This window comes from Podarcis tiliguerta (genome assembly GCF_965153285.1).
Source record: "Podarcis tiliguerta genome assembly, chromosome: 8".
Lineage (NCBI taxonomy): Eukaryota > Metazoa > Chordata > Lepidosauria > Squamata > Lacertidae > Podarcis > Podarcis tiliguerta.
Window position 1 is genome coordinate 82,701,764 of NC_139541.1, and position 23,775 is coordinate 82,725,538.

General features: G+C 52.6%; 1 protein-coding gene across 1 annotated transcript; it reads right to left on the minus strand.

Annotated features, from left to right (window-relative positions):
- Positions 1 to 579: 579 nt before the first annotated feature.
- WDR87 (WD repeat domain 87) lies at positions 580 to 22,739 on the minus strand. The gene is made up of 8 exons (XM_083453433.1): positions 22,113 to 22,739; positions 19,316 to 19,477; positions 17,987 to 18,154; positions 14,603 to 16,506; positions 11,399 to 12,221; positions 7,026 to 7,237; positions 5,729 to 6,179; positions 580 to 4,477 (listed from the first exon to the last, which is right to left on the minus strand). Exons 1-8 carry the CDS (start codon positions 22,215 to 22,217, stop codon positions 782 to 784), a joined length of 7,521 nt encoding a protein of 2,506 aa, XP_083309559.1. The 5' UTR covers positions 22,218 to 22,739; the 3' UTR covers positions 580 to 781.
- Between the last annotated feature and the right edge of the window lie 1,036 nt (positions 22,740 to 23,775).

The window sequence follows — 23,775 nt, forward strand, 5'->3', positions numbered from 1 at the left end:
TTGAGATTCCTGCATTGCAGGGGGTGGGACTAGAGGACCTTTGGGGTCCCTTCCAACTCTACGATTCTATGATTGTGGCTAGTAGCCAGCAATAGCTTTATTCCCCTTTGTGTTGCCCAATCCACTTTTGAAGCTGTCTAGGTTGGTGATATTGGGATGCGGGTGGCGCCTCCCACAGAGCCTCTTGGACTTGCTGATCAGAAGGTCGGCGGTTCGAATCCCCGCGATGGGGTGAGCTCCCGTTGCTCGGTCCCAGCTCCTGCCAACCTAGCAGTTCGAAAGCACATCAAAGTTCAAGTAGATAAATAGGTACCACTCTGGCGGGAAGGTAAACGGCGTTTCCGTGCGCTGCTCTGGTTTGCCAGAAGTGGCTTAGTCATGCTGGCCACATGACTCGGAAGCTGTACGCTGGCTCCCTCGGCCAATAAAGCGAGATGAGCGCCGCAACCCCAGAGTTGGCCACGACTGGACCTAATGGTCAGGGGTCCCTTTACTTAGGTTGGTGACCATCATTGCTTCCTTCTCCACAGTTTAACTAGGCGCCTTCTCTAACAGTAAAAGCTCAAAACGGCAACTGTGGACGGCATCTATGTCATGTTTATTCCACTGGGCACTTCAAGGATCATTCCCTGCCCTGGAAACACCTTGAGACTCCCTTTCAATGCAGCTCGCTGAGGGATGTCCGATGCGACTCTCGAAAAGATTTAGTAGAAAAGAATATCACACACATACAAATCTATATATTTCTCTCTGGGTTAAAAAACAAAACAAACAAGGGGAGCTATTTGCCCTGGGAGCCTGAGTGGACGTAGAGGCGGAGCCTGGAGGCCTTTCCCCTGGCAACGGTGGTCTTCCACTTGAGGGACAGGGTGCCATAGCGGGTGATGCCCCGGACCTTGAAGGTGTGCACGTTGTTCTGATAGCTGAGCGGGATGATGCCATGCCAGGCGGGAAGCCTGGGGGGGAGCCGAACCGAGTGATGGATCATCTCGTAGAGTATCCTTACCCCCAAACCAGCTTGCGCCTTCCGCATCCTCAGGGTACTGCCCTTGACGTATGTGCGCTCTCTGCGGTCTCCCAGCAGCAGATGCTGCGTCATGGCGTGGATGAGCGGGTTGGTCAAGCCGTAGAGGTCTAGCAGCTTGGTGGTCTGCTCCTGCCACGCCAATGACTCGATGCCCCCCTTCTGCTCCTTCAGGACCATGAGGGACTGGTAGAGCTTCATGAACCTCTCCCAGTCAACCCCTTTGTCTTCATACAGGCGGAAGGCGTGCTTAAGGGGACCCCTGGTGAGGCTCCACCGACGGAATCGCGCTTTTGGCTTGCCACGTCTGTACAGAGAGTCATGTGGAAGCCGGTACTTCTTTGGCCTGATAATAGTGGCGGCCATGGGCAGCCCCTCCGTCTGCATGATGGCCTTCCAGGCCTTCTCCTTCCCCGCCAGGGACCACGTTATCTTGCTGGAGCTCCTGCCAAGCTCTCCTCTCTTCTTCTCCTCCTCGTCCACCTCCTTCCGCTCCCCCTCTGGCCTCTCTATGTATTTCTCCTTCTCCACCTCACCTAGCACAATGGGCCGGGATCTGAATTTGAGGCGCCTTTCCATTCGCAGCTGCTCTATTCTTCCTTGCTCAGCCTTTTCTTCCTCAGCCTTCAGTTTCTTTATGGCTTCCTTCAGCCTCTTGTTCAGGAAGCTCTTCTTAATAAATTTGCTTTTCTCCTCCGTCCACTCCTTCTTCACGGTCTCCCACAAGGATCTCTTCCTGGCCTCTTTCTGCAGCTTTACCTTCAGGTTCCTCGCCTGCAACACCGTCAGGGCGGTCTTCTGGAGGGTCTCCATCTTGGCTGAAAGCTCCTGAGAATCAGTGCTCCAGATTTGGTAGGCCTCCACTGCTTCTTTGAGCTGTTGCAGCAGAGCAGAGTGCCCTTTGCTCAAGAGCCCCTTCATCTCCTCCCCTTTCTGTAAGATCTGCTGCGCTTTCTGCAGCATAGCCCCTGCCAGGGCCTCGGCCTCCACCCCCGAAGAAACCTCGAGCATTGACACCACTTGGAAGAGGCGCTTGTAGGTGGCGGCGTCACTGGACTCCAGCTTCTCTGGCTGAGTCAGGATGTCCAAGAACAGTTGAGCATGTTCTGAAAGCTCAAGTTGGTCGTCTTCTACCTTTGGAGTCGCTTCTTCTTCCCATAGGGCTATCAGAGCCTCTCTCTCCTCATCATTGAGGAACTCAAAGGTCTTCTCTGCTAGGTCTTCCCACATTTCATCTCCTTCCTCCTTCTTCTCCAGCTCCTCCCACTCCCAGTCCCACTCTTCCCCTTCCTCCCCCCGATGGATAACTCTTCTTTTAGCCACCATTTTCTTTCTTCTTTCAGCCACTTCTCCAATTCCTTCCTCCTCTTCCCCCTCTCCCTCCAGGGCCCTCGCTCTTGCCTGGGCCATCTCCATGGCTTTGGCCTCAATGAGCTCCTTGATTTTTGACTCAGACAGGCCCAACATTTTTTCCTTAGCCAGCCTCTGAGCGACGGCCTCCACCAGTTCTTCGCGCCTTAACTCTGCCAGCTCCTGGACTCTCGCCTCGTCCACCTCCAAGGCAATTTCCTTGAGCAGCTCCTGTATCCTCTCCTCATCCACTACCAAGCCCATTTCCTTGGCCAGCTCCAGGACCCTGGCCTCGTCCACTTCCAGCACTACTGAGCTGAGCAGTTCCCGGATCCTTTCCTTGGCCTCCTCCCCCTCTTTATTCTCGGCCTGGGCTATCTTAATCGCCTCGGCCATCACCCTCTCCTCCAGCTCTGCCTGCGCCTTCCTGCGTGCCTCGCCCATCACCTTTTCCCATTCTTCCGCCATGGCCATCTTCCGTGCCTTGAGCATCGCCTGCTCCTTGGCTTCGACCAGGGCCAGGTCCCTGGCTTCGCCCAGCGCCTTCGCCTTCACATCTTCCTTGGCCAGGTGCTTGGCTTCGGCCAATGCTTTCTCCTTGAGCTCCTTCATCATCCTCTCTTTGGCCTTTCCCCTCACCTCAGCCAGGGCGCTCTCGGTCATCTCGACCAGCTTCCGTTCCGACTCCTTGAGGATGGGCTTCAGGGCTTCTCTCCTGGCCAGCTCTGGCCCCTCCAGGCCCTCTCTGTCTTTGTCAACCAGCTTCCCCAATCTCTTCCGTTTCCTTGCAGCTGCCTCCCGCTCACGCTCCCTCCGGCGGGCCAGCTCCCGCTCTCTCGCCCTGGCCACCTCTCGCTCCCTTGCCATGGCTTCTGCCTCCAGCTCCCTTGCCTTGGCCTCCTCGTGCTCCCTTGCCTTGGCCGCCTCCAGCTCCCTTTCCCTGGCCGCCTCTCGGTCTCGTTCCTTGATCGCCTCTCGCACTCTAGTCCTGGCCGCCTCCCGCTCCTTTCCCCGGAGCGAATCATACGATTTCCCTTTAACCGCCTTCGCCACCACTTTCCCTGCCACTTCTTTGTCGGAGGCTGACTTCCCCTCCTGTTCCCCAGCCGTCCGGCCTCTCTTCTTCCGCTTGGCCACTCTCCCCTCTCCATGCTCTCGCACTCCCTTCCCCCTAACGAATTCCTCCTCACTCTCACTCTCAAACTCTGTCTCCGAACTGCTGAACTCCTCTTGCTTCTTCGTGACTCCCACCACCTTCTCCAGGCTCTCTGTGGAAGGCTGGGACACCGACTCTCTTCCTCTGGACCTTTGCAGGCGCTCCACATATGCCGTCCACGCCTTTTCATCAACGGCTGGCTTCTCCTGGGAAGTGAGGAGGGACTGGCTGAGGTTGACAATGTCCTCCCAGGACATGGTGCGGCCAGCCAGGGCATACCGGGCCGAGGCCAGGAGGTCCTCAGCCGCAGTGCGGCCCTCTATGTAGGGGCCGATCCGGAGCATCAACAGCTTGTGGAGGTCGGCGCGCCACTTGGTCTTGTCAGAGCTGTACTCCTGGTTAGGGTCAATGAGGCTGCCCTTGGTGGGCACTGGCGGCAGGGTGGGGGTGCCCAGCTGGCTGGGTTTAGGCGGCAGAACAGCAGTATCTGGCTTGAGTTCCGATGTTGGGAGGGCGGCTGCCTGCAAGTCCTTCCTGTCCCTCTGCTTCAGCATCTCAGTGTAGAGCTGGGTGCGAGTGTCACGCCGCTGCAAGAGGATGGGATGGGCCTTCTTGCGCACCTTGAGCACCTTCGGGGCCTCGTGGGGAACGGTGGGCAGGACCTTGGGCCTGAGCCGTTTCTCCTTCTCCTTCTCCTTCTCCTTCTCCTTTGCCCTGAGCTCCCGCCTTTCAAGCCGCACCTCCCGCCATGTGGAGCCACTGCTGGTGCTGCTGAAGCTGGAGCTCCTGGGGCTGGAGCTGGCGGTGGCCATGCTGGGGGTGGGGCTGAGGCTGGGGCTGCGCTCCTCCAGACCTGTTCCACTCACTACTGGCACAGTGAGCCCCTTGCCTCGTGCTTGAGGGATCCTGGGGAGCTTATCGCCAGGACCTGTGAGGGGACAAGGAAAGGAGTGAGATTAACCAGAGACATGGGCAGAATAATGTCGGGAATCTGAGGGGAGATACCTATATAGCAGAAGTTGTCCCCCATCCCACTCACCACACAGAGGTGGCTTCAGGTCCAAAACGGTTTACTGTTACAGAAGATAAGGCTTCAGTGATACAGTTCTGGACATTGATATGTACATACAGCTTGTAGGCTTTGAAGACACAGATGTAAAAAAAGGTAAAGGACCCCTGGACCATTAAGCCCGGGCAAAGGCAACGGTCAAAGGCCCTGTCAAAGGGTTGCAGCGCTCATCTTGCTTTCAGGCTGAAAGAGCTGGTTTGTCCACAGACAGCTTTCCAGGTCATGTGGCCAGCATGACTAAACCGCTTCTGGCGCAACGGGACACCGTGACAGAAGCCAGAGCGCACGGAAACGCCATACATATATACTGTACAAGCATGAAGTATCTCCATTGCCCCAGCTTCAAGATGTAGTGCAGAATTTGATTCACGGACAGACTCACTGACCGACTAATGAGCTGCCGTGCCTGAATCACTTACATAGGTGACACTGGGCCATTGCCATAGCAACTGGCTTGGCTGACCTTGCACCTGTTGACTTATCACGTACATGGGGAGATTTTTGCTCATGGGGGAAATGAACCCCATCTTCCATGTCCAGTTCCTCCAACACACACTTCCTCTTGTGCCTCTGCTTTCCCTGCAGGAAAACCGCTGTTAAATGTGAACGGTTTTGATGTTTTCCTGGAGTGACATTGGTTCCGATCTCTCACTAAAGAGCAAGTTTCCCTGGAAAGGAATGAGGCAAGGGGGAAAGGACTTGGACTCATTCTTCTTAAGTGCAGTGCCAGAGCCAGTGTGGTGTAGTGGTTAAGAGCGGTAGATTCGTAATCTGGTGAACCGGGTTCGATTCCCCGCTCCTCCACATGCAGCTGCTGGGCGACCTTGGGCCAGTCACACTTCTCTGAAGTCTCTCAGCCCCACTCACCTCACAGAGTGTTTGTTGTGGGGGAGGAGGGGAAAGGAGATTGTTAGCTGCTTTGAGACTCCTTCGGGTAGTGATAAAGCGGGATATCAAATCCAAACTCCTCCTCCACTCCAAGTGGAAGTGTCAGTCATTCCACAACTTTCTACCATGGGATTCAAGGCTGCTTGTGCAAGTGAAAAGGGAGACAAACCCACTCCATTGGACACTGACCACAGGTTGCCAGCCCAAGTCAGGACAGCCTGACCTACCAGGGAGCCTAAGCAGGGGACAGCCCCAGAGGATGGTGGCCAGCCTGGGAATGGCACTCCTCCAAGCAACAGCGCTTCCAGATGCCCTCTCTGGGAAGGGAGTTGTACTTGCCTCTTTCAGGGGCAAAAGGGGCAGCAGCAGGAGCAGCTTTCCTCTCAGACTTGCCAAAGATTCCCAGCCACCGCGCCTGTCCTACGGGAAAGGTTTCGGGGGTGGTATAGTCTACAGATGTTCCCCGAGATGGTGACCTAAGACGGGAAATGGTTGAGCGGCGGTCGCGGACTACTTTGGGTGGGATCTCGTTCATCAAGAACAGGTTGGCTGTTAGCTGGTTCTCAACCCGAGTCATCAGCTTCTGTGCTCCTTCTGTCAGAGCAACCTTAGCTTCATCCGCTGTCTCTGCCATGATGCCGGCAGCCCGCACTCTGCGAGGGAAGGCGCTTTGATCGCGACCAAATGAAGACCTGGAAGGAGCAAAGAAGTAAAAGTAAAAGACCCCTGGACGGTTAAGTCCAGTCAAAGGCGACTACGGGGTGAGGCGCTCATCTCACTTTTCAGGCGGGGGGAGCCAGCATTTGACAACAGACAGCTTGTGACGAGTGCCAGAGTGCACAGAAACGCCATTTACCTTCCCACCGCAGAGGTACCTATTAGTCTACTTACACTGGTGTGCTTTCAAACTGCTAGGTTGGCAGGAGCTGGGACAGAGCAATGGGAGCTCACCACCGTAGAGCAGATTCGAACCGCAGACCTTCTGATGGACAAGCCGCAAGCCCAAGAGGCTCAGTGGTTTAGACCACAGCGCCATCCACATCCCTTGGAGCAAAGAGTCAACAGCTCAAGGAGGGGTAAAATTGAGAGGAGGGCCCCAGAGGAATGGGGGTGGGGGGGATCCAGGCCTTTGGCTTATGGCAGGTCTTTCCCTACCCTCCAGTAAATCTCCACACTGCAAAGCAAAATATCTTATTTCCTTTCAAAACATCTCAGTCCTGCTGTTCATCTCATTGAGGGGATGTTTTAACTACTTCAGGGCTTCTGCTATTGGCTAATTGGACACACACAGCTCTGTGCAAATGTGCTGGGTGTGTGTCATGTGAGGCCCACCTTTAAGCTCCTCATCCTCAGTCATAGCCTACACCTGGGTACAGCACAGAGCAGCATCATAACCCAATTGGGCAGGGAACAGCTGGGTCTAACTTTGCCAGAAGCTGCAAAAGAGACTCTTCCAGGAAGCTCCTCCGAGCCACAGGGGGGGGGGGTTGCTTTGGGGGTCAGGGATACCCCACTCACCCCTCAGAGGAGACACTTACAAGTCTACCAGGCTGGAATCCGCCATCCGCTGCATCTCCTTCTTCAGGACAAATTTGTCTGTGATGCCAGCCACAGAGTCCAGCAGCGACCGGGCCAGGTCACGCACTTTCTTGTTCTCGTCCAGCAGGGCTCGGGCCAGGGGGACCACTTCCTGTTCACTCAGCAGGTCCATCTTCCCTAAGGCCTCCCAGGCTGCCAGCCTCATCCTCACCTGCGGAGCAAAAACAGGGGTCCACATCCTCGTACACATGAGCTCAGGGGCCAGCGCCTGGGTCTGGACCAAGGCCCAGCCTCTGCCTCAGCCTTTGGCATGGCCAGGGGGAAAGCCAGCCTTGGCTCCCCATCCAGAAGATGCTAATACCAGTGACCAACCTCCTACCGGTGTTGCATAATAAAGTTTGCATAATAAAGACTTGGTAGTGTACCCGCTGCTCACTGGAAGGACAAATCGTGAAGCTGAGGCTCCAATACTTTGGCCACCTCATGAGAAGAGAAGACTCCCTGGAGAAGACCCTGATGTTGGGAAAGATGGAGGGCACAAGGAGAAGGGGACAACAGAGGACGATATGGTTTAGACAGTGTTCTCGAGGCTACAAACATGAATCTGACCAAACTGCGGGTGGCAGTGGAAGACAGGAGTGCCTGGCGTGCTCTGGTCCATGGGGTCACGAAGAGTCGGACACGACTGAACGACTAAACAACAACAACAACAGTGTACCCTCTTATAGTGGCTGGAAGGACCATTGCAGTTTTGGGAAAATTTAGACGGGGCCAATCTTACTGCTTGCTAGGCTAAAGTGTGGAGAAAGGAACGGATCAACTGAGAGTCCTCAGGGTCCAAAGGAAAAGGGACGGTTTTCTACCTCTTTGGTCTGACCTTATTCATTTCTAAGCCAGGAGGAACATGGCCTGGGACCCCCTTGGCCCATGAATGAATATGGCCAATACAGTGACTCTGGGCATTTGAATATGTTCATTACCTTCCCTTGGGATCCCAGGGTCCCTGTTTTGTAAGCCTGCCTTCTTTAACCATGATGTGTCTGCTATAAATATTTCCAGTCACTGCCTTCCTCATATTCACACACCTGTGGCTCACTTACTTTGGCAAGTAGGAAATCTGATTAGTTCTTATGAGCACTGTGTAAAGGATTCTTTTGCTAATAAAATGGCCTGGTGAGGGGTGTGGGGACGCACTTTCTCCGAGAGCCTTGCTGGTCAAAGCCTTGTGTCTTATTTTAATCAGGGTCCGATCCTTTCCTTTGGCCACAGAACGCAACAGTGGACCCACCAATACGCCTCTGGTATTAGCAAATGTGGATATTTTGGGTTTCACCGTTAATAAAACTGATAAAAGCCGAGGGTTTAGACCGGTGGGTTGGAGTTTGGCTGGCATGACGTCCCTCTGAGGGCAAGGCTATGGCTACGGAAGAAGCAGGGACCATTTGGGGTGCCAGTGCTGAGAGCCCCTTCCTCTAAGTTCAGGTTGAATGCCTGTGTCAATAAACCATATATCCTAAAAGCACCACAGTCTCCGTGGAGCCTCATTTGTCCCAACACAGACCCTGGGGCATATAAATAATATAAATAATAACATTATTATTGCTGTTCTTATTGTTATTGTTCTTATTGTTATTAAGGTCCGCCTACAACCCCTGGAATCTCACACCTCTCATGGTGATTGGAGTAGCGTGTTACAATACCAAAGAATAAAACCAAAACCCTGAGTGCCCTCGGAAGACAAGGCTCTCCATTTTGTTTTTACCTCAGAGGCAGGGGCCCTTGGGAGGAAGGGCAGCCTGCAAATGCCATAAATAAAACAAAATGGCTGTTCCTTGTGCCTCGTGAAGTGCCAAGATGGCACGGAGAGGGACTGAGAGGGGCCCCTGTGAGGCGCCAGGATGAGGGGCAAGAGGAGCCGGGGGGTGCTGGCGATGACGCCCGACCAGCCATCTCTGCCTCGCTTGGGGAAGGGTGAGGCAGGAAGCAGCAGAGGCCACCATGGGGCTGAGGCGAAGCGGACAAGAACAACGGCGGAAACAAAAAAGGCGGGAAAAGCCGTGGCTCCCTGCTGCACTGGCTCCCATATCCTACAAGCGCCCCGATTTTCAAGGGACAGTCCCGGAATTGCAGAAGGCACTCTTTCTTTCTTTTTTGGAGTTTTGATTTATTTATTTACTGAATATATATACCGTCCTCTACCTAGAGGCCTCAGGGCGGTTCATTTGACCCCAGGACATCCTGCTTTGCCCTTTGCCCTCCCCTCCATGTCTTGGAGAACAATTAAAAGTAGTCTCTCTGTATATGTTGGAGCTGCCAAAAAACAGAGTCCTGTTTCTGCTGGAAATAAGATTGCTGCGCCCGATGAAGGAAATGGTGAAGGTGGCTGACGAAGCGCTGCCTATGCTTTTGAAGGAAAAGGTCGCCAGTCTACTTTTGTTGTGTCTTTCATTGCGACGCTTCCTCAGCCAGCCATTTTTGAGGAAATGCATGGATTGTTTTTCCCCCCCTTTATTGTAAGTGGAGGCTTATACCGTCTTACTCAGAAGTAAGTCGCACTGTAGTCAATGAAGCTTACTCTCAGGTAAAAGGGTCCAGACGCGTCAGCCTTACACTGAAATCCTAAGAATTTTTACTCAGTTCCCACTGAGTTCAATAGGATTTATGCTCTTATATGTTCCTGGTCATTCTCACAGCTTCTTCTTCTATTATTATTATTATTATTATTATTATTATTATTATTATTCCCGCCTTTCCCCCTGAAAGGGACTCAGGGCAGTTTACAGCTAAAATGTTGCTTCCTTCCATTAATCTGTGGAAGGGGCTATACAGGATCCCTTCCCCCTCACACATTTTTTTCTTCACAACAACCCTGTGAAGCAGGTCAGGCGTAGATGCTGTGAGCGGCTCCAGTAGATGTGCACATGGACGCCTGTGTGTGTGGGAGATCAAACGTGGAAGAAGAAGAAGAAGAAGAAGAAGAAGAAGAAGAAGAAGAAGAGGAGGAGTTTGGATTTGATATCCCGCCTTTCACTCCCTTTAAGGAGTCTCAAAGCGGCTAACATTCTCCTTTCCCTTCCTCCCCCACAACAAACACTCTGTGAGGTGAGTGGGGCTGAGAGACTTCAGAGAAGTGTGACTGGCCCAAGGTCACCCAGCAGCTGCATGTGGAGGAGCGGGGACGCGAACCCGGTTCCCCAGATTACAAGACTACCGCTCTTAACCACTACACCACACTGGCTCTCTTGAAGTGGAACAACCTGCCCCCATTTTCCTCGGAGAAATGTTGGAGGGGATGGGATCCCTCAGCCTGTGCCCCTCCTCATGAGGAGAATTCAGAGAGAGAACCTTTGGCTCTAGCTCTTTTTGGATTCAGCCAGAAAACTTGACAGACCTCAGTTCTTTGCTTTCAGCCCCTCCACCATTAAATCGCCTCACACTTCTGGGCGGCTCTTTCCTCCTCCCTCAGCCCCCCGCTTTCCTCTTGCCCCCAACCAGGTATCCAGCCGCAACCCTTCACCCACCCCTCACAGCTGCCATTCTGCACGGAGAGGACCTGGCCAGAGAAAGGGGAGAAATCCCAGGGAAATCCCCTTCCAAGCTTTAGCTGTGATTCCTGCATTGCACGGGGCCAGACTAGATGACCCGTGGGGTCCCTTCTAACTCTATAATTTGATGATTCTATGACAACGGAAGGTGGCAGACTCTCCTTCCTTGGAGGTTTATAAGCAGAGGTTGGGTGGTCCTCTGCCGGGGGTTCTGCAGCTATGATTCCCGAATTGCAGGGGGTCAGACTAGATGGCCCGTGGGATACCTTCCAACACATCACCTTGCCAACAAAGGCCCATATAGTTAAAGCTATGGTTTTCCCAGTAGTGATGTATGGAAGTGAGAGCTGGACCATAAAGGAGGCTGATCACCAAAGAATGGATGCTTTTGAATTATGGTGCTGGAGGAGACTCTAGAGTGTCCCATGGACTGCAAGAAGATCGAACCTCTCCATTCTGAAGGAAATAAGCCCTGAGTGCTCACTGGAAGGACAGATCCTGAAGCTGAGGCTCCAAGACTTTGGCCACCTCATGAGAAGAGAAGACTCCCTGGAAAAGACCCTGATGTCGGGAAAGATGGAGGGCACAAGGAGAAGGGGATGACAGAGGACGAGATGGTGGGACAGTGTTCTGGAAGCTACCAGCATGAGTTTGACCAAACTGCGGGAGGCAGTGGAAGACAGGAGTGCCTGGCGTGCTCTGGTCCAGGGGGTCACGAAGAGTCGGACACCACTAAACGACTAAACAACAACAAATGAAGTTAGTAAAAGTACGGATTGCGAATGTCCCTGTGCTGCCCCCCCCGCCCTTCAAAGGACTGCACTGACCTCCTTGTGGGTGGTGTCCTGGATGAGTCGCTCGAAGGCGTCTTCTTGGACCTTGTCTGGCAGCGGGTAGGACTCGGCCAGCTGGACGAGGGCAGACGTGCACAGCAAGTACGTGGAGTAGGGCACGTCATCCATGAGGTCCAGGATTGCCTTCGTGACGGAGGGCAAGCTGTTGTCGCTGGGCTTGTGCCGCAGCCAGGGCTTTGACACGATCTCGGACAGCAGGTCCCGGGAGCGCATCAACCCTGAGAAGGCCACGGAGGGCCGCCGCCTCTGCGGCTTTTTCCTACGGATTTTGTCTACGGCTTCGGGCTCGTCCGTCTCCGGCAGCAGGATCTTGACCATCTTGCGCCTGGGTAAGGGTTGCCTGCTCAGGTCCAAGCTGCACTGCAGGGCCTTGGGAGTCCCCTTCGGGAACAGCTGGGCCCGGATAACCGAATTGGGGACGTAGCCATCGGGGGCGATAGGCCATGTGCGCCCGGCTTGGAAGGGTATTCTGCTGAGGACAGGGATGGGCTCGACCAGCGGTGGAAGCACACGGGACGGCGGTGGCGCTGGCGGAAGCTCAGCTGGAAGCGTCTTCTTCTCCGGGGTTGCCTTGGCACCCTGCTGCGGGAGGAGCTGGTACTTCACGAAGAACTCCGGCTGCAGTTCCTTGATGTACGGCACTGCCCCGTAGAAATCTGGCCCAGGGAGGGCACTCGCCTCCTTGCCGATGAAATGCAAGACGGTGGCCACGTTGTTCTCCATCACCACCTCTTTGGGGTTGGAGATGGGCTCCAGCCGCTCATACTTCTTGGCCAGCCTCCCTACCTGGCGGTACCTGGGGAGGGAAAGCACCCAAAGTCTAGTTTGTTAAGGGGGCTGGGAACTGTAGTACTGTTCAGGGGGGGAGGGATTCCCCAGCCACTCTGGGCGGCTTCCACAAAGACCAAAATACACTAAGATGTCACACATTAAAAACTTCCCTAAACAGGGCTGTCTTCAGATGTCTTCTCAATGTCAGGTAGTTGTTTATCTCTTTGACATCTCATGGGAGGGCGTTCCACAGGGCAGGCACCACTACTAAGAAGACCCTCTGCCTGGTTCCCTGTAGCTTTGCATCTCGCAATGATGGAACTGCCAGAAGGCCCTTGGTGCTGGACCTCAGCGTCTGGGCAGAATGATGGGGTCGAGACGCTCCTTCAGGTATACTGGGCCAAGGCCATTTAGGGCTTTAAAGGTCAGCACCAACACTTTGAATTGTGCTCGGAAATGTACTGGGAGCCAATGTAGATCTTTAAAGACCAGTGTTATGTGCTCTCGGCGGCCGCTCCCAGTCACCAGTCTAGCTGCTGCATTCTGGATTACTTGTAATTTCTGGGTCACCTTGAGTAGTGACCCCACGTAGAGCGCATTGCAGTAGTCCAAGCAAGAGATAACCAGAGCATGCACCACTCTGGCGAGACAGTCCGTGGGCAGGGAGGGAGACGCTTGGTTAAAATAAAGATGGCAGGCAGGAAGGCTCTCAAGGGGGTCAGTGGGTGGCAGGTGCGCTGTTGGGGTGGGTCTGCAGAGTGTGGTCTGCAGGGTCAACCCATAATGTGTGCTGTGGGATGGGGGGAATGGCCTGAGATGTGAGTGCCCTTCATCCTGTCCTGTGCCCCCTACCCTAGCCTGCTGCCTTCATTGTCCTTTGCCCAGTATTGGAGTAAGATTCCGCTGCCGGTCCTACTGGCTTCTGTATGTGCCTTGGGGGAGGGCGCCATCTTGTCTTTTGCCTCAGGCAGCAGAATGTAATGAAATGGCCCTGGTGGTCTGCATTAGAGCTGGGTGGTATCTGGTTTTCAGCTTTGTGATATATAACCAGCTAAACATTGTGATATACTGATATATCACCAGGGCTTTTCCCCCCAACTGGAACTCAGTTCCAGCACCTCTTAGATGGGCTGCCATTGCCACTCTGAGAGAAAGAGGGAGGCGTTCATGGTGAGTTCTGACACCCCTTTTTCTAGAGAAAAATAGCACTGTATATCACAATGTCTGAAAAAAGGATGGAGCTATGTAGAGGCATTGGCTGGCTTCACTGTTTCCGCCACATTTTTGAACATGACACACACACCCATGATTCACAATACAGTGGACCCTCCGGATACGAACTTAATTCATTCCAGGGGTCCATACCTACTCCAAAAAGTCCACATCTACAGGCACCGCTTCTGCGCACACACATGGCCCGATAGAGTGCTTCTGCGCATGCGTGTGGTGAGCAGAGTAGTTTTCTGCATGCGCACGCAGTGAAACCCAGAAGTATACACTTCCGGGTTTGCCGCATTCGCAACCTGAAAGTTACATTACCCGAAGGTAACAAAGGACAATATATCATCCATCCCTAACACACATCATGATTTGCAATATATCGCCATGAACTATGAAACTGATATTACAATACTGACTTCAAACTGACTTTGGACAATACAGTATATCAATATGTTGGCCAGCCCGTGTGTGTGTGTGTGTGTGTGTGCGTGCACATATGCCATGCAGACCTCATGCAGAGGATTGCATGCAGTTCTTGGGCCCAAAATTTTAACCATTCTTGCTCCGCAGCCTTGGCTTCATAAACAGTCCATGGACCTGGAGACTGGCTACTGGCCCTGAGTGCTAGAACCATTTGGACAAGGTATGTTCCCCCTTTTGTTTCTACCCCATGACAATTGCAAAGGCCGGTGGCCATTGGTGGGAAACAAGTTTCCTGTATCACATGAATTGGAAAGTGGGGGCGGGGTTCACCCTTTTGCAGCTGTGTCTTCTCTGCCCACCTCTCCAACATTCAGATCCCGCCCTGCCTGCCTGCCTCCCTTCCCCTCCCCATACTTAAAGGTAAAGGGACCCCTGACCATTAGGTCCAGTCGTGACTGACTCTGGGGTTGCGGCGCTCATCTCGCTTTATTGGCTGAGGGAGCCAGTGGCCAGCATGACTAAGCCGCTTCTGGCGAACCAGAGCAGCGCACGGAAATGCCGTTTACCTTCCCACCGGAGCGGTACCTATTTATCTACTTGCACTTTGACGTGCTTTCGAACTGCTAGGTTGGCAGGAGCAGGGACAGAGCAATGGGAGCTCACCCTGTCGTGGGGATTCGAACCACCAGCCTTCTGATTGGCAAGTCCTAGGCTCTGTGGTTTAACCCACAGCGCCACCTGCACCCCTCTCCCCATACTTACTTAGGCACAAAGACTATGTCGAAGGTGAGGAGGAAGTGAGGCAGAAAGGCCAAGGGGCGCTCAATCATGTCGTCCTTCACACACCGGGACATCAGCATGTAGAGGTGGTCTCTGGGCAAGTACAAGATACATGGGATGAAGTAGATATTCATGTTGCAGCCCACAACCAGGTCTCCCCGCTGGTTGGCAAAGCAGACTCGGCTGAATTTGAGGCTCGTGTCAAACTCCACCAGCATCTGCCCCAGGATGTCCCAGACGCGCACGGTGCCATCAGAGCCGCTGGTCACCAGCATGCTGAGGGTGTGGCAGTAGTCAAAGGAAGTGATGGTGGTGGCGTGCAGGGCGCCAGTCTCCTTCCAGAAGCGGTTCTTCTGGCCAGGGACCAGGGACGCCTGGCGCCACAGCCGCACCCGGTTGTGCTCTGTCAGGGCACAGATGTAGCCGGGGATGAGCAGGAGGTTGTTGATGCGGCAGTTGAAGCTTGGGATGACCACCAAAGGTAACACCTCTAGGAAGTTGTCCTTCTTCAAGAGAACATCGGAGAGGATGATGTACTGGTCCTGGCCGTAGGAGCACAGGTAGGAAGACTCCCGCGAGTGGTAGGACAGGTTCCCTGAGGCTGAGATGCTGCTGAGGGCCACCACTTTGCCGTCGTGCAGTTTGCGGTTCCCCATCCGATACAAGTTTTGGGTGATGGTACGCACCTTCCCGCTCTTGTACCCGCTGAAGATGAAGCTGCAGGTGCGGCCTTCCAGGTCCAAGCGGCTGTAGGCCAGGCACAGCACCCTGTCATCTAGGCCCTCCGTGACACGCAAGATGTGCTTGACCGGGCAGGGGTTCTTGGTGGTGTCCAGCACGTAGATGTCATTGGTGCCCATCGTCACTAGAAGCTCCTCTCTGTCCGGGTCATAAACGTAGTCCAGGGCCTTCTCCAGTACCTGGAAGGGCCAGGTGACAAACAGCATTTCCCCCGTGACGGGGGATAGGAATCGGATGACCCCGTCTTCCGTGGCTGCCAAGATGCGAGCCTTGTTTGGTCCACACTGAACGCGCAGTAGCTTCGTGAGCATGGACTTGGTTCTGTTGAAGAGCTGGCAGAAGTTGTTGATGGTGCGAATGGAGAAGGTGTAGAGGGTGCAGAGGAAGAAGGTCTGCTCGTTGAGGAACTGCATCTGGAAGAGCTGCTCTCCGATGTCCAGGCGTCGGAGGAGCTCACAGGTGGTCAGGTTCCATTCCTTTAGCAACCCGTCCAGCGATGTGGTCATGATGGTGTGGAACGAGTGGCGGGTGGTGATGGTGGTGATGGCGCTCTGGTGGGCCTTGAACTGGGTGATCTGGGTCCCCTTGTCAAAGTTCCACAGCTGGATGTCCCCAGCGAGGTCCCCAGTGAAGAGGAAGCTCTGAGGCCAATAGGAGGAGCAGCAAGTGAGCGACACACCTTGGCTCACCTGGAAGGCCCGGGTCTGGGCCTTGGTATGGTAGTCGTACGCACGGATGATGTTCTCGCACAAGGCCACCAGCACTTTCCGCTCCTGCTCCAAGCTGAGGTAGTGCACAAATTCGCCACTTGAGATCTGCACCTCCCGCGTGACAGCAAAGTAGGGAACCTTCCCTGGGGTAAAGCCCCAAAAGGCCACAATGCCAATGGCACCTGTCACCACTTCACCTGTCTCAGGGTTGTAGCACATGCTGGTGACCGAATAGGGCGATTTCACCTCGGAGAGCATCTTGCATTCCTGAGTGTGGTCACCAAAAAGCCGCAGGTGGATGTCATCGCAGTAGGCCACAAAGAGGTGCAGGTGGGAAGCATAGGAGATGTACAGGACCTTTGGGTCTTCCTCTATGGCGTACTCTCTCTCTGTTATGGGGGCCTCGTCCTCTGGGTTGTACACCCAGACTCGAACCTGCAGGAGAAGTCTGAGAGTCAGAGGCAACGGACTCTGTCCTGTGCCCTGCGAGTAGGGTTAGTATCTTGGTTCACCTATTTAAAGACATAGACACCCCAAACAATCTCCAAATTAGCTTATTATATATCATACAATCCAATACAAAGCTGTGGTGCTAGACGAGGGACATGATGTTCAAGGTTCTCTCCAGCTGCCTGGTGTTTCCGCTGCCGCCCTCTCTGGCCCATAGGGCAAGAACCCCCTTTCAGGAGTTGAGATGCCAGTCAGGGGCGAGGCCTGGGAATCGGGACTCCTCCTCTTTAGAGGAGGGGAAGGTGGGCTCTCTGACTTGAAGCAAGGGCAGTGGGAGCTCAAGGGGCCTGGGACATTGCCCCAGCTGTGGAAGAGGAGATTGGGATCTAGATCAAGCATGGCAGTAAGAAAATATCATTTCCTAAGGCTGTTTCTTGTCTCCTGCACGGCAGGGGAGGAAAGTTATGGAGAAGTCATGGCGGCCATCTAGGTACCCCCCAGGATTAGGGGTGACCTGCCTCTGAACACTCGTTGCCTGGAAACAACAGCAGGGAAGGGGACTACTGTACACAAATGGGAAACAAGACTAAGGAGAGCTTTGGTCTGATCCTATAGGACTCCCCTTATGGAATGGACTTCCTCAGAAGGTGGTGGACTCTCCTTCATTGGAGGTATTTAAGCTGAGGTTGGCTGGCCACCTGTCAGGGTTCTTTAGTTGAGATTCTTGCACACCGCAGCGGGTTGAACAAGATTACCCTTGAGGTCCCTTCCAGCTCTGCAATTCTGTGATTTAAGGGAGAGCACAGACAAACCTAGACAGCATCTTAAAAAGCAGAGACATCACCTTCCCAACAAAGGTCCGTATAGTTAAAGCTATGGTTTTCCCAGTAGTGATGTATGGAAGTGAGAGCTGGACCATAAAGGAGGCTGATCGCTGAAGAATGGATGCTTTTGAATTATGGTGCTGGAGGAGACTCTTGAGAGTCCCATGGACTGCAAGAAGATCAAACCTCTCCATTCTGAAGGAATCAGCCCTGAGTGCTCACTGGAAGGACAGATCCTGAAGCTGAGGCTCCAATACTTTGGCCACCTAATGAGAAGACTCCCTGGAAAAGACCCTGATGTTGGGAAAGATGGAGGGCGCAAGGAGAAGGGGACGACAGAGGACGAGATGGTTCTCGAAGCTACCAGCATGAGCTTGACCAAACTGTGGGAGGCAGTAGAAGACAGGAGTGCCTGGCGTGCTCTGGTCCAGGGGGGTCACGAAGAGTCGGACACAACTAAACGACTAAACAACAACAACACGAAGCTTCTGCATTCTTTTGAGCTGCTGGATTTGAGGGTGGGGGTTCCCTGAAGATAATGAATAAAATCCTGACCATGTTTGGAGGTTGGAGGCTGAGGGCAGCCACACCTCTCAGCCATTTCTCTCCCCATCTCCCTGGCCAATCAGGGCCCAGCTCACCTTGCCCTTCTTGGAGGACTTCCGGCTGAAGGATGCAAAGTAGTGTCCTGCCTCACCCGAATAGTGGCAGATGGCTGGCATGAAGTTGGGGGCGCTGCTCTTCCGGAATATGATGGTGGGCCTGTCGCTCAGCATGATGCTGGATCCTTCTGTCACCTCCTGCGCGCCCTGTAGGGAAAAGACAGTGGGGTTGGCAGGGGGAGAGCAGAACCGGAATGTGCCTGCGCCACTCACAGCACACGGTCCGCATTCATGCCACCTTGGCGTTGGGGTGGCAGGCACAGCCAAGGCTGCTGCTCATTGACAGTTGACTGAAGGCCAGAAGGAAGAAACTGGCTGCTGCTGCTGTTTTCTTATCTATATCCCCCACAGTATTATTAAGATAAAGGCCTTTTTATTAAAAAGTAGTCGGTTCCCAAGGACAACTGGAATAAAACAGCCTTCAGCTGCCTGGCAGAATTATTATTATTATTATTATTATTATTATTATTATTATTATTATTAAATACCCCACCCATCTGGCTGGATCCCCCCAGCCACTCTGGGCGGCTTCCAACAAAACACTAAAATACAATAACCTATTAAACATTAAAAGCTTCCCTAAACAGGGCTGCCTTCAGATGTCTTCTAAATGTTTCGTAGTTATTTTTCTCTTTGTCATCTGGTGGCAGGGCGTTCCACAGGGCGGGCGCCACTACCGAGAAGGCCCTCTTCCTGGTTCCCTGCAACTTGGCTTCTCGCAGCGAGGGAACCGCCAGAAGGCCCTCAGCGCTAGACCTTAGTGTCCGGGCAGAACGATGGAGGTGAAGACGCTCCTTCAGGGATACTGGGCCTTTGAGGCCGTTTAGGGCTTTAAATGTCAGCACCAACACTTTGAATTGTGCTCGGAAACGTACTGGGAGCCCATGTAGGTCTTTCAAGACTGGTGTTAAATGATCTCAGCGGCCGCTCCCAGTCACCAGTCTAGCTGCCGCATTCTGGATTAGTTGTGGTTTCCGGGTCACCTTCAAAGGTAGCCCCCCATAGAGTGCATTGCAGTAGTCCAAGCGAGAGATAACTAGAGCATGCACCACTCTGGGAAGACAGTCGGTGGGCAGGTAGGGTCTCATCCTGTGTACCAGATGGAGCTGGTAGACAGCTGCCCTGGACACAGAATTGACACAGCAAGGATTGAGCCAGTTGACTCAGAAGGACAGCAAGGACTGAGCCAGTTACTTTCTGGGACCATCTCTGTGCCTGTCTTTCATGCATGCACACACCCTCCCTTCCAGCCCCCAAATCACGGGGAGAAAATCCTGTTCTCATCAGAGGACAGTGGTTCTGCATTACCATCTGAAGCTTGTGGAAAAGCTGGCCTTGGAGTTCCCTCCACAAGGGTACGATGCGGACCGGTTCTTTCACCATGGTGGTGCTGTGGGAGCTCAGCTGCTGCAGAAAATATCCCTGGAAATAGGGAGGAATCAATCCCCACGGTCCTGGGCAACCGTTGATCTGGAGAGGAAGGGAATGGTTTAGGGTTTCTTGGTGGGGGCAGCCCCACAAGGTCCAGCCCCCATTAGCCTTGGAAAAGCAAGAGGGGACCAGCTCCTCCTGCTCAGCCATTCAGACTCTGAGTATGCTCCATCTTAAGGCGTCAGGGATGATGGAGAGACCACCACATTTTAAAAGTGACGAAAGCAACATAAAGGGGAGGTTCTGAGGATGGCAATATGAGAATGGGGCTCTTTTGTAGTAGCTCCTCATGTGTGGGATGTTCTCCCCAGGGAGACTCACCTGTAGTCACCAGGCTGTTAAACAATCAATGGCCTTTTAAACTGGAGGGGTATTGCTTAGTTTGCCTCATGTTATATTTTTTGTGGTTTCTATACTGTAAACCACCCTGTGATCCTCCAATGAAAGTCGGTATATAAATTTAATGAATAATGATGATGTTGATGATTGAGATGCATTTTAAATGCACCAAATATATAGTGCTGAATCAACTTTCTGTTTTTCTGATTAATTTTAATGGCACTTATCCATCATACTGTATGTTCTTCTTAAAAATTAATCTATATATTTACCGCTTAGAAACTTTGGCAGCTAAGCAGTATAGAAATAGCTTAATTAAATAAATAAAATGAAAACAACATCGTAGCAGCTTAACCCTGACTAGCCAAAGAAGTTATAGGATAGGGGTCAGCAACCTTTTTCAGCCGGGGGCCGGTCCACCGTCCCTCAGACCATGTGGGGGCCGGACTATATTGGGGGGGGGGAAATGAACCAATTCCTATGCCCCGCAAATAACCGAGAGATGCATTTTAAATAAAAGGACATATTCTACTCATATAAAAACACACTGATTCCCGGACTGTCCATGGGCCGGATTGAGAAGGAGATTGGGCCACATTCAGCCCCTGGGCCTTAGGTTGCCTACCCCTGTTATAGGATAGGTAAGCCCTTGCTCAGGTCAGGCCAGTCTGTCATCTAGCCCAGAAAGGTACGTATTTTTTGCTCTATAAGACGCGCCAGACCACAAGACGCACCTAGTTTTTGGAGGAGGAAAACAAGAAAAAATATATATTCTGAATCTCAGACGCCAGAACAGCAAGAGGGATCGCTGCGCAGTGAAAGCAGCAATCCCTCTTGCTGTTCTGGCTTCTGGGATAGCTGCGCAGCCTGCATTCGCTCCATAAGACGCACACACATTTCCCCTTACTTTTTAGGAGGGAAAAAGTGAGTCATAGAGCAAAAAATACGGTATTCTCTGACTGGCAGGCAGCTCTCTTAAAAACTTCAGGGATGGAGAGTTATTTGGCAGCCCTGCTAACCCTAGAACTTAAAAAATGAAAAACACACACCAGGGGTTCAACTCAGGCCCCGCATTCCCTGCCAGCGAGCAGTTGACCACTTAAAGTGCATGCAGAGAAGGCTGAGGGTCCCACGGGAGGCTGGACCACATGGGCCATTGCCCTAATCCAGAAGGCTGTTCTAATTTCCATATGTTTCTGGGGCTGCAAGCCCTACTAGTATCAATGCTTCCTCCTTGGACTTCCATGGGACAGAGCCATGTTTCCTTTCCACCTCTGCCTTTCTTCCCTGGTTCCTGGCTTGGAACCAGCCTAGCCAACCAAACTCGCGTGGCTTCATTTTCCAGGCCCCACAGCATTGTGGGTGCAGCTGGTGCCAGCCACTTTTGCCACAGGCAGCCACAGGCAATGACTAGTAGCCCTAGACAGGCCCTAGGGGCAGGGTGGGGACACAGTGCCACAAGGAAGCTCAGAAGGTGTGCGGCCCAGATAAGACTCCATTCTTGACCAGAGCCGCTTAAGATGAGGATGGCGACCAACCCACAAAGCAGGAAAAGGGATTACCTGTTTAGATCCTTGGAATCCCAAGGGGAAGACAGGAGTGTGACATCATGGCATTCTAACCAGTGGGCAAGAGACATAAGAATCTAAGAAGAGCCTTGTGGATAAGGCCTATGGCAGATCATCCAAGTGTCCCTATTTTCCAGGGACAGTCCTGGATTTACAGAAGCTGCCCTGGTTTCTGATTTGATCCTGGAATGTCCCGCTTTTCCTTAGATAAAAGTAAGGACAGATCCTGAAGCTGAGGCTCCAAGACTTTGGCCACCTCATGAGAAGAGAAGACTCCCTGGAAAAGACCCTGATGTTGGGAAAGATGGAGGGCACAAGGAGAAGGGGACGACAGAGGACGAGATGGTGGGATAGTGTTCTCGAAGCTACCAGCATGAGTTTGACCAAACTGCAGGAGGCAGTGGAAGACAGGAGTGCCTGGCGTGCTCTGGTCCAGGGGGTTACAAAGAGTCGGACACGACTAAACAACAACAAAGGTAAAGGGACCCCTGACCATTAGGTCCAGTCGTGGCCAACTCTGGGGTTGCGGCACTCATCTCGCTTTATTGGCCAAGGGAACCGGCATACAGCTTCCAGGTCATGTGGCCAGCAGGACTAAGCCGCTTCTGGGGAAACCAGAGCAGCGCACGGAAACGCCGTTTACCTTCCCGCTGGAGTGGTACCTATTTATCTACTTGCACTTGGACGTGCTTTCAAACTGCTAGATGGGCAGGAGCAGGGACCAAGCACCGGGAACTTACCCCGTCGCAGGGATTCGAATTGCCTACCTTCTGATCAGCAAGTCCTAGGCTCTGTGGTTTGGATGTCCCTGTTTTCATTGGAGGGTCTGGAGTTATGCAACGCCTGAGCCAAGGAGATATATAACTTTGCATCCTTTAGAAGACATCTGAAGGCAGCCCTAGATCTGGAAGATTTTGTTTTATTTTGTCTTCTCCTACATGGGCTCCCTTCCCAGGTGGACAAGCCCCACCTACCCCTTATATTTATTTATACTCCCCATTTCCCCTGGCTCCAGCCTTTCTCTATAAACAGGGCCTAGTGTCTATAGGGAGGTAGCATATAATCAGGAATTCATGATGTAAGAGGTTTACATTATTAATGCATTGTTATGTAACCAACGTCGGGAGTTGATTATTAATCCCTATTCGTCTCATTAAGCTGTTGCCCTCTGTGCCTCTTCAGTATTAAAATCCAGCATAATCCCCGCCATCCCCAGAAGCTGACCTGAAGGGTCAAGTCTGCGTTGTGCAAACTTCAGTCTTGGAGGGCAGGGAGCCCAATATTGCCTTGTCCTTTGAGGGTTTCATACAGCAACTGTGCCTGGAAGGCTGTGTACAGCTCGGGCCACCTTGCCTCAGAAAGGATATTGCAGAGTTGGAACAGGGCAACCAAAACAACCAATAGCACTTGGAGCTTTTGAGCTCATCCACACTTTGCTTATCTCATGCCTAGAAAGCAGGAGTAGGAGTGGATTTCCTGCCGCTTTCCCTCGGGAAACCTGTTCTCTACTGCTGAATCAGAGCAAACATCAATCCACAGAAAACTGAAGAAGTATCTGAAGAAGAAGTGTGCATGCACATGAAAGCTCATACCAATAACTAACTTAGTTGGTCTCTGGGACGCGGGTGGCGCTGTGGGTTAAACCACAGAGCCTAGGACTTGCCGATCAGAAGGTTGGCGGTTTGAATCCCTGCGACGGGGTGAGCTCCTGTTGCTCGGTCCCTGCTCCTGCCAACCTAGGAGTTCGAAAGCACATCAAAGTGCAAGTAGATAAATAGGTACCACTCCAGCGGGAAGGTAAATGGCATTTTCATGTGCTGCTCTGGTTCGCCAGAAGCGGCTTAGTCCTGCTGGCCACATGACCCAGAAGCTGTACGCCGGCTCCATTGGCCAATAAAGCGAGATGAGCGCCGCAACCCCAGAGTCAGCCATGACTGGACCTAATGGTCAGGAGTCCTTTTACCTTTAAGGTGCTCCTGGAAGAAATTTTTTTATTTTGTTTCGTCCACAGAAAACCCGACTGATGTTTGCTCTGATTTAGCAGTAAGGAGAAGGATTTCCCAGGAGAAAGCGGCAGTAGAAGTGGAAGGATGGACGAACCATTAGAGCACAGGTGAGGACAAAGGGATAGGACAGAGGAGTGTAAGATTAGGAGGAGGAGGAGTTTGGATTTGATATCCCGCTTTGTCACTACCCAAAGGAGTCTCAAAGCGGCTAACAATCTCCTTAAATCAGTTATGATTCAGTGGGCCAAAGATTTTGGTTATAATATACAATTTGATGAGTGGATAAAATTGTGGAAAGAAGGAATGAAATACACTGCATGCACTACAATAAAAGAAAATGTTATGAAAATGATGTATAGATGGTATGTAACACCAGTGAAACTTGGTAAGATGTATAAACTCAGTAACAAATGTTGGAAATGCC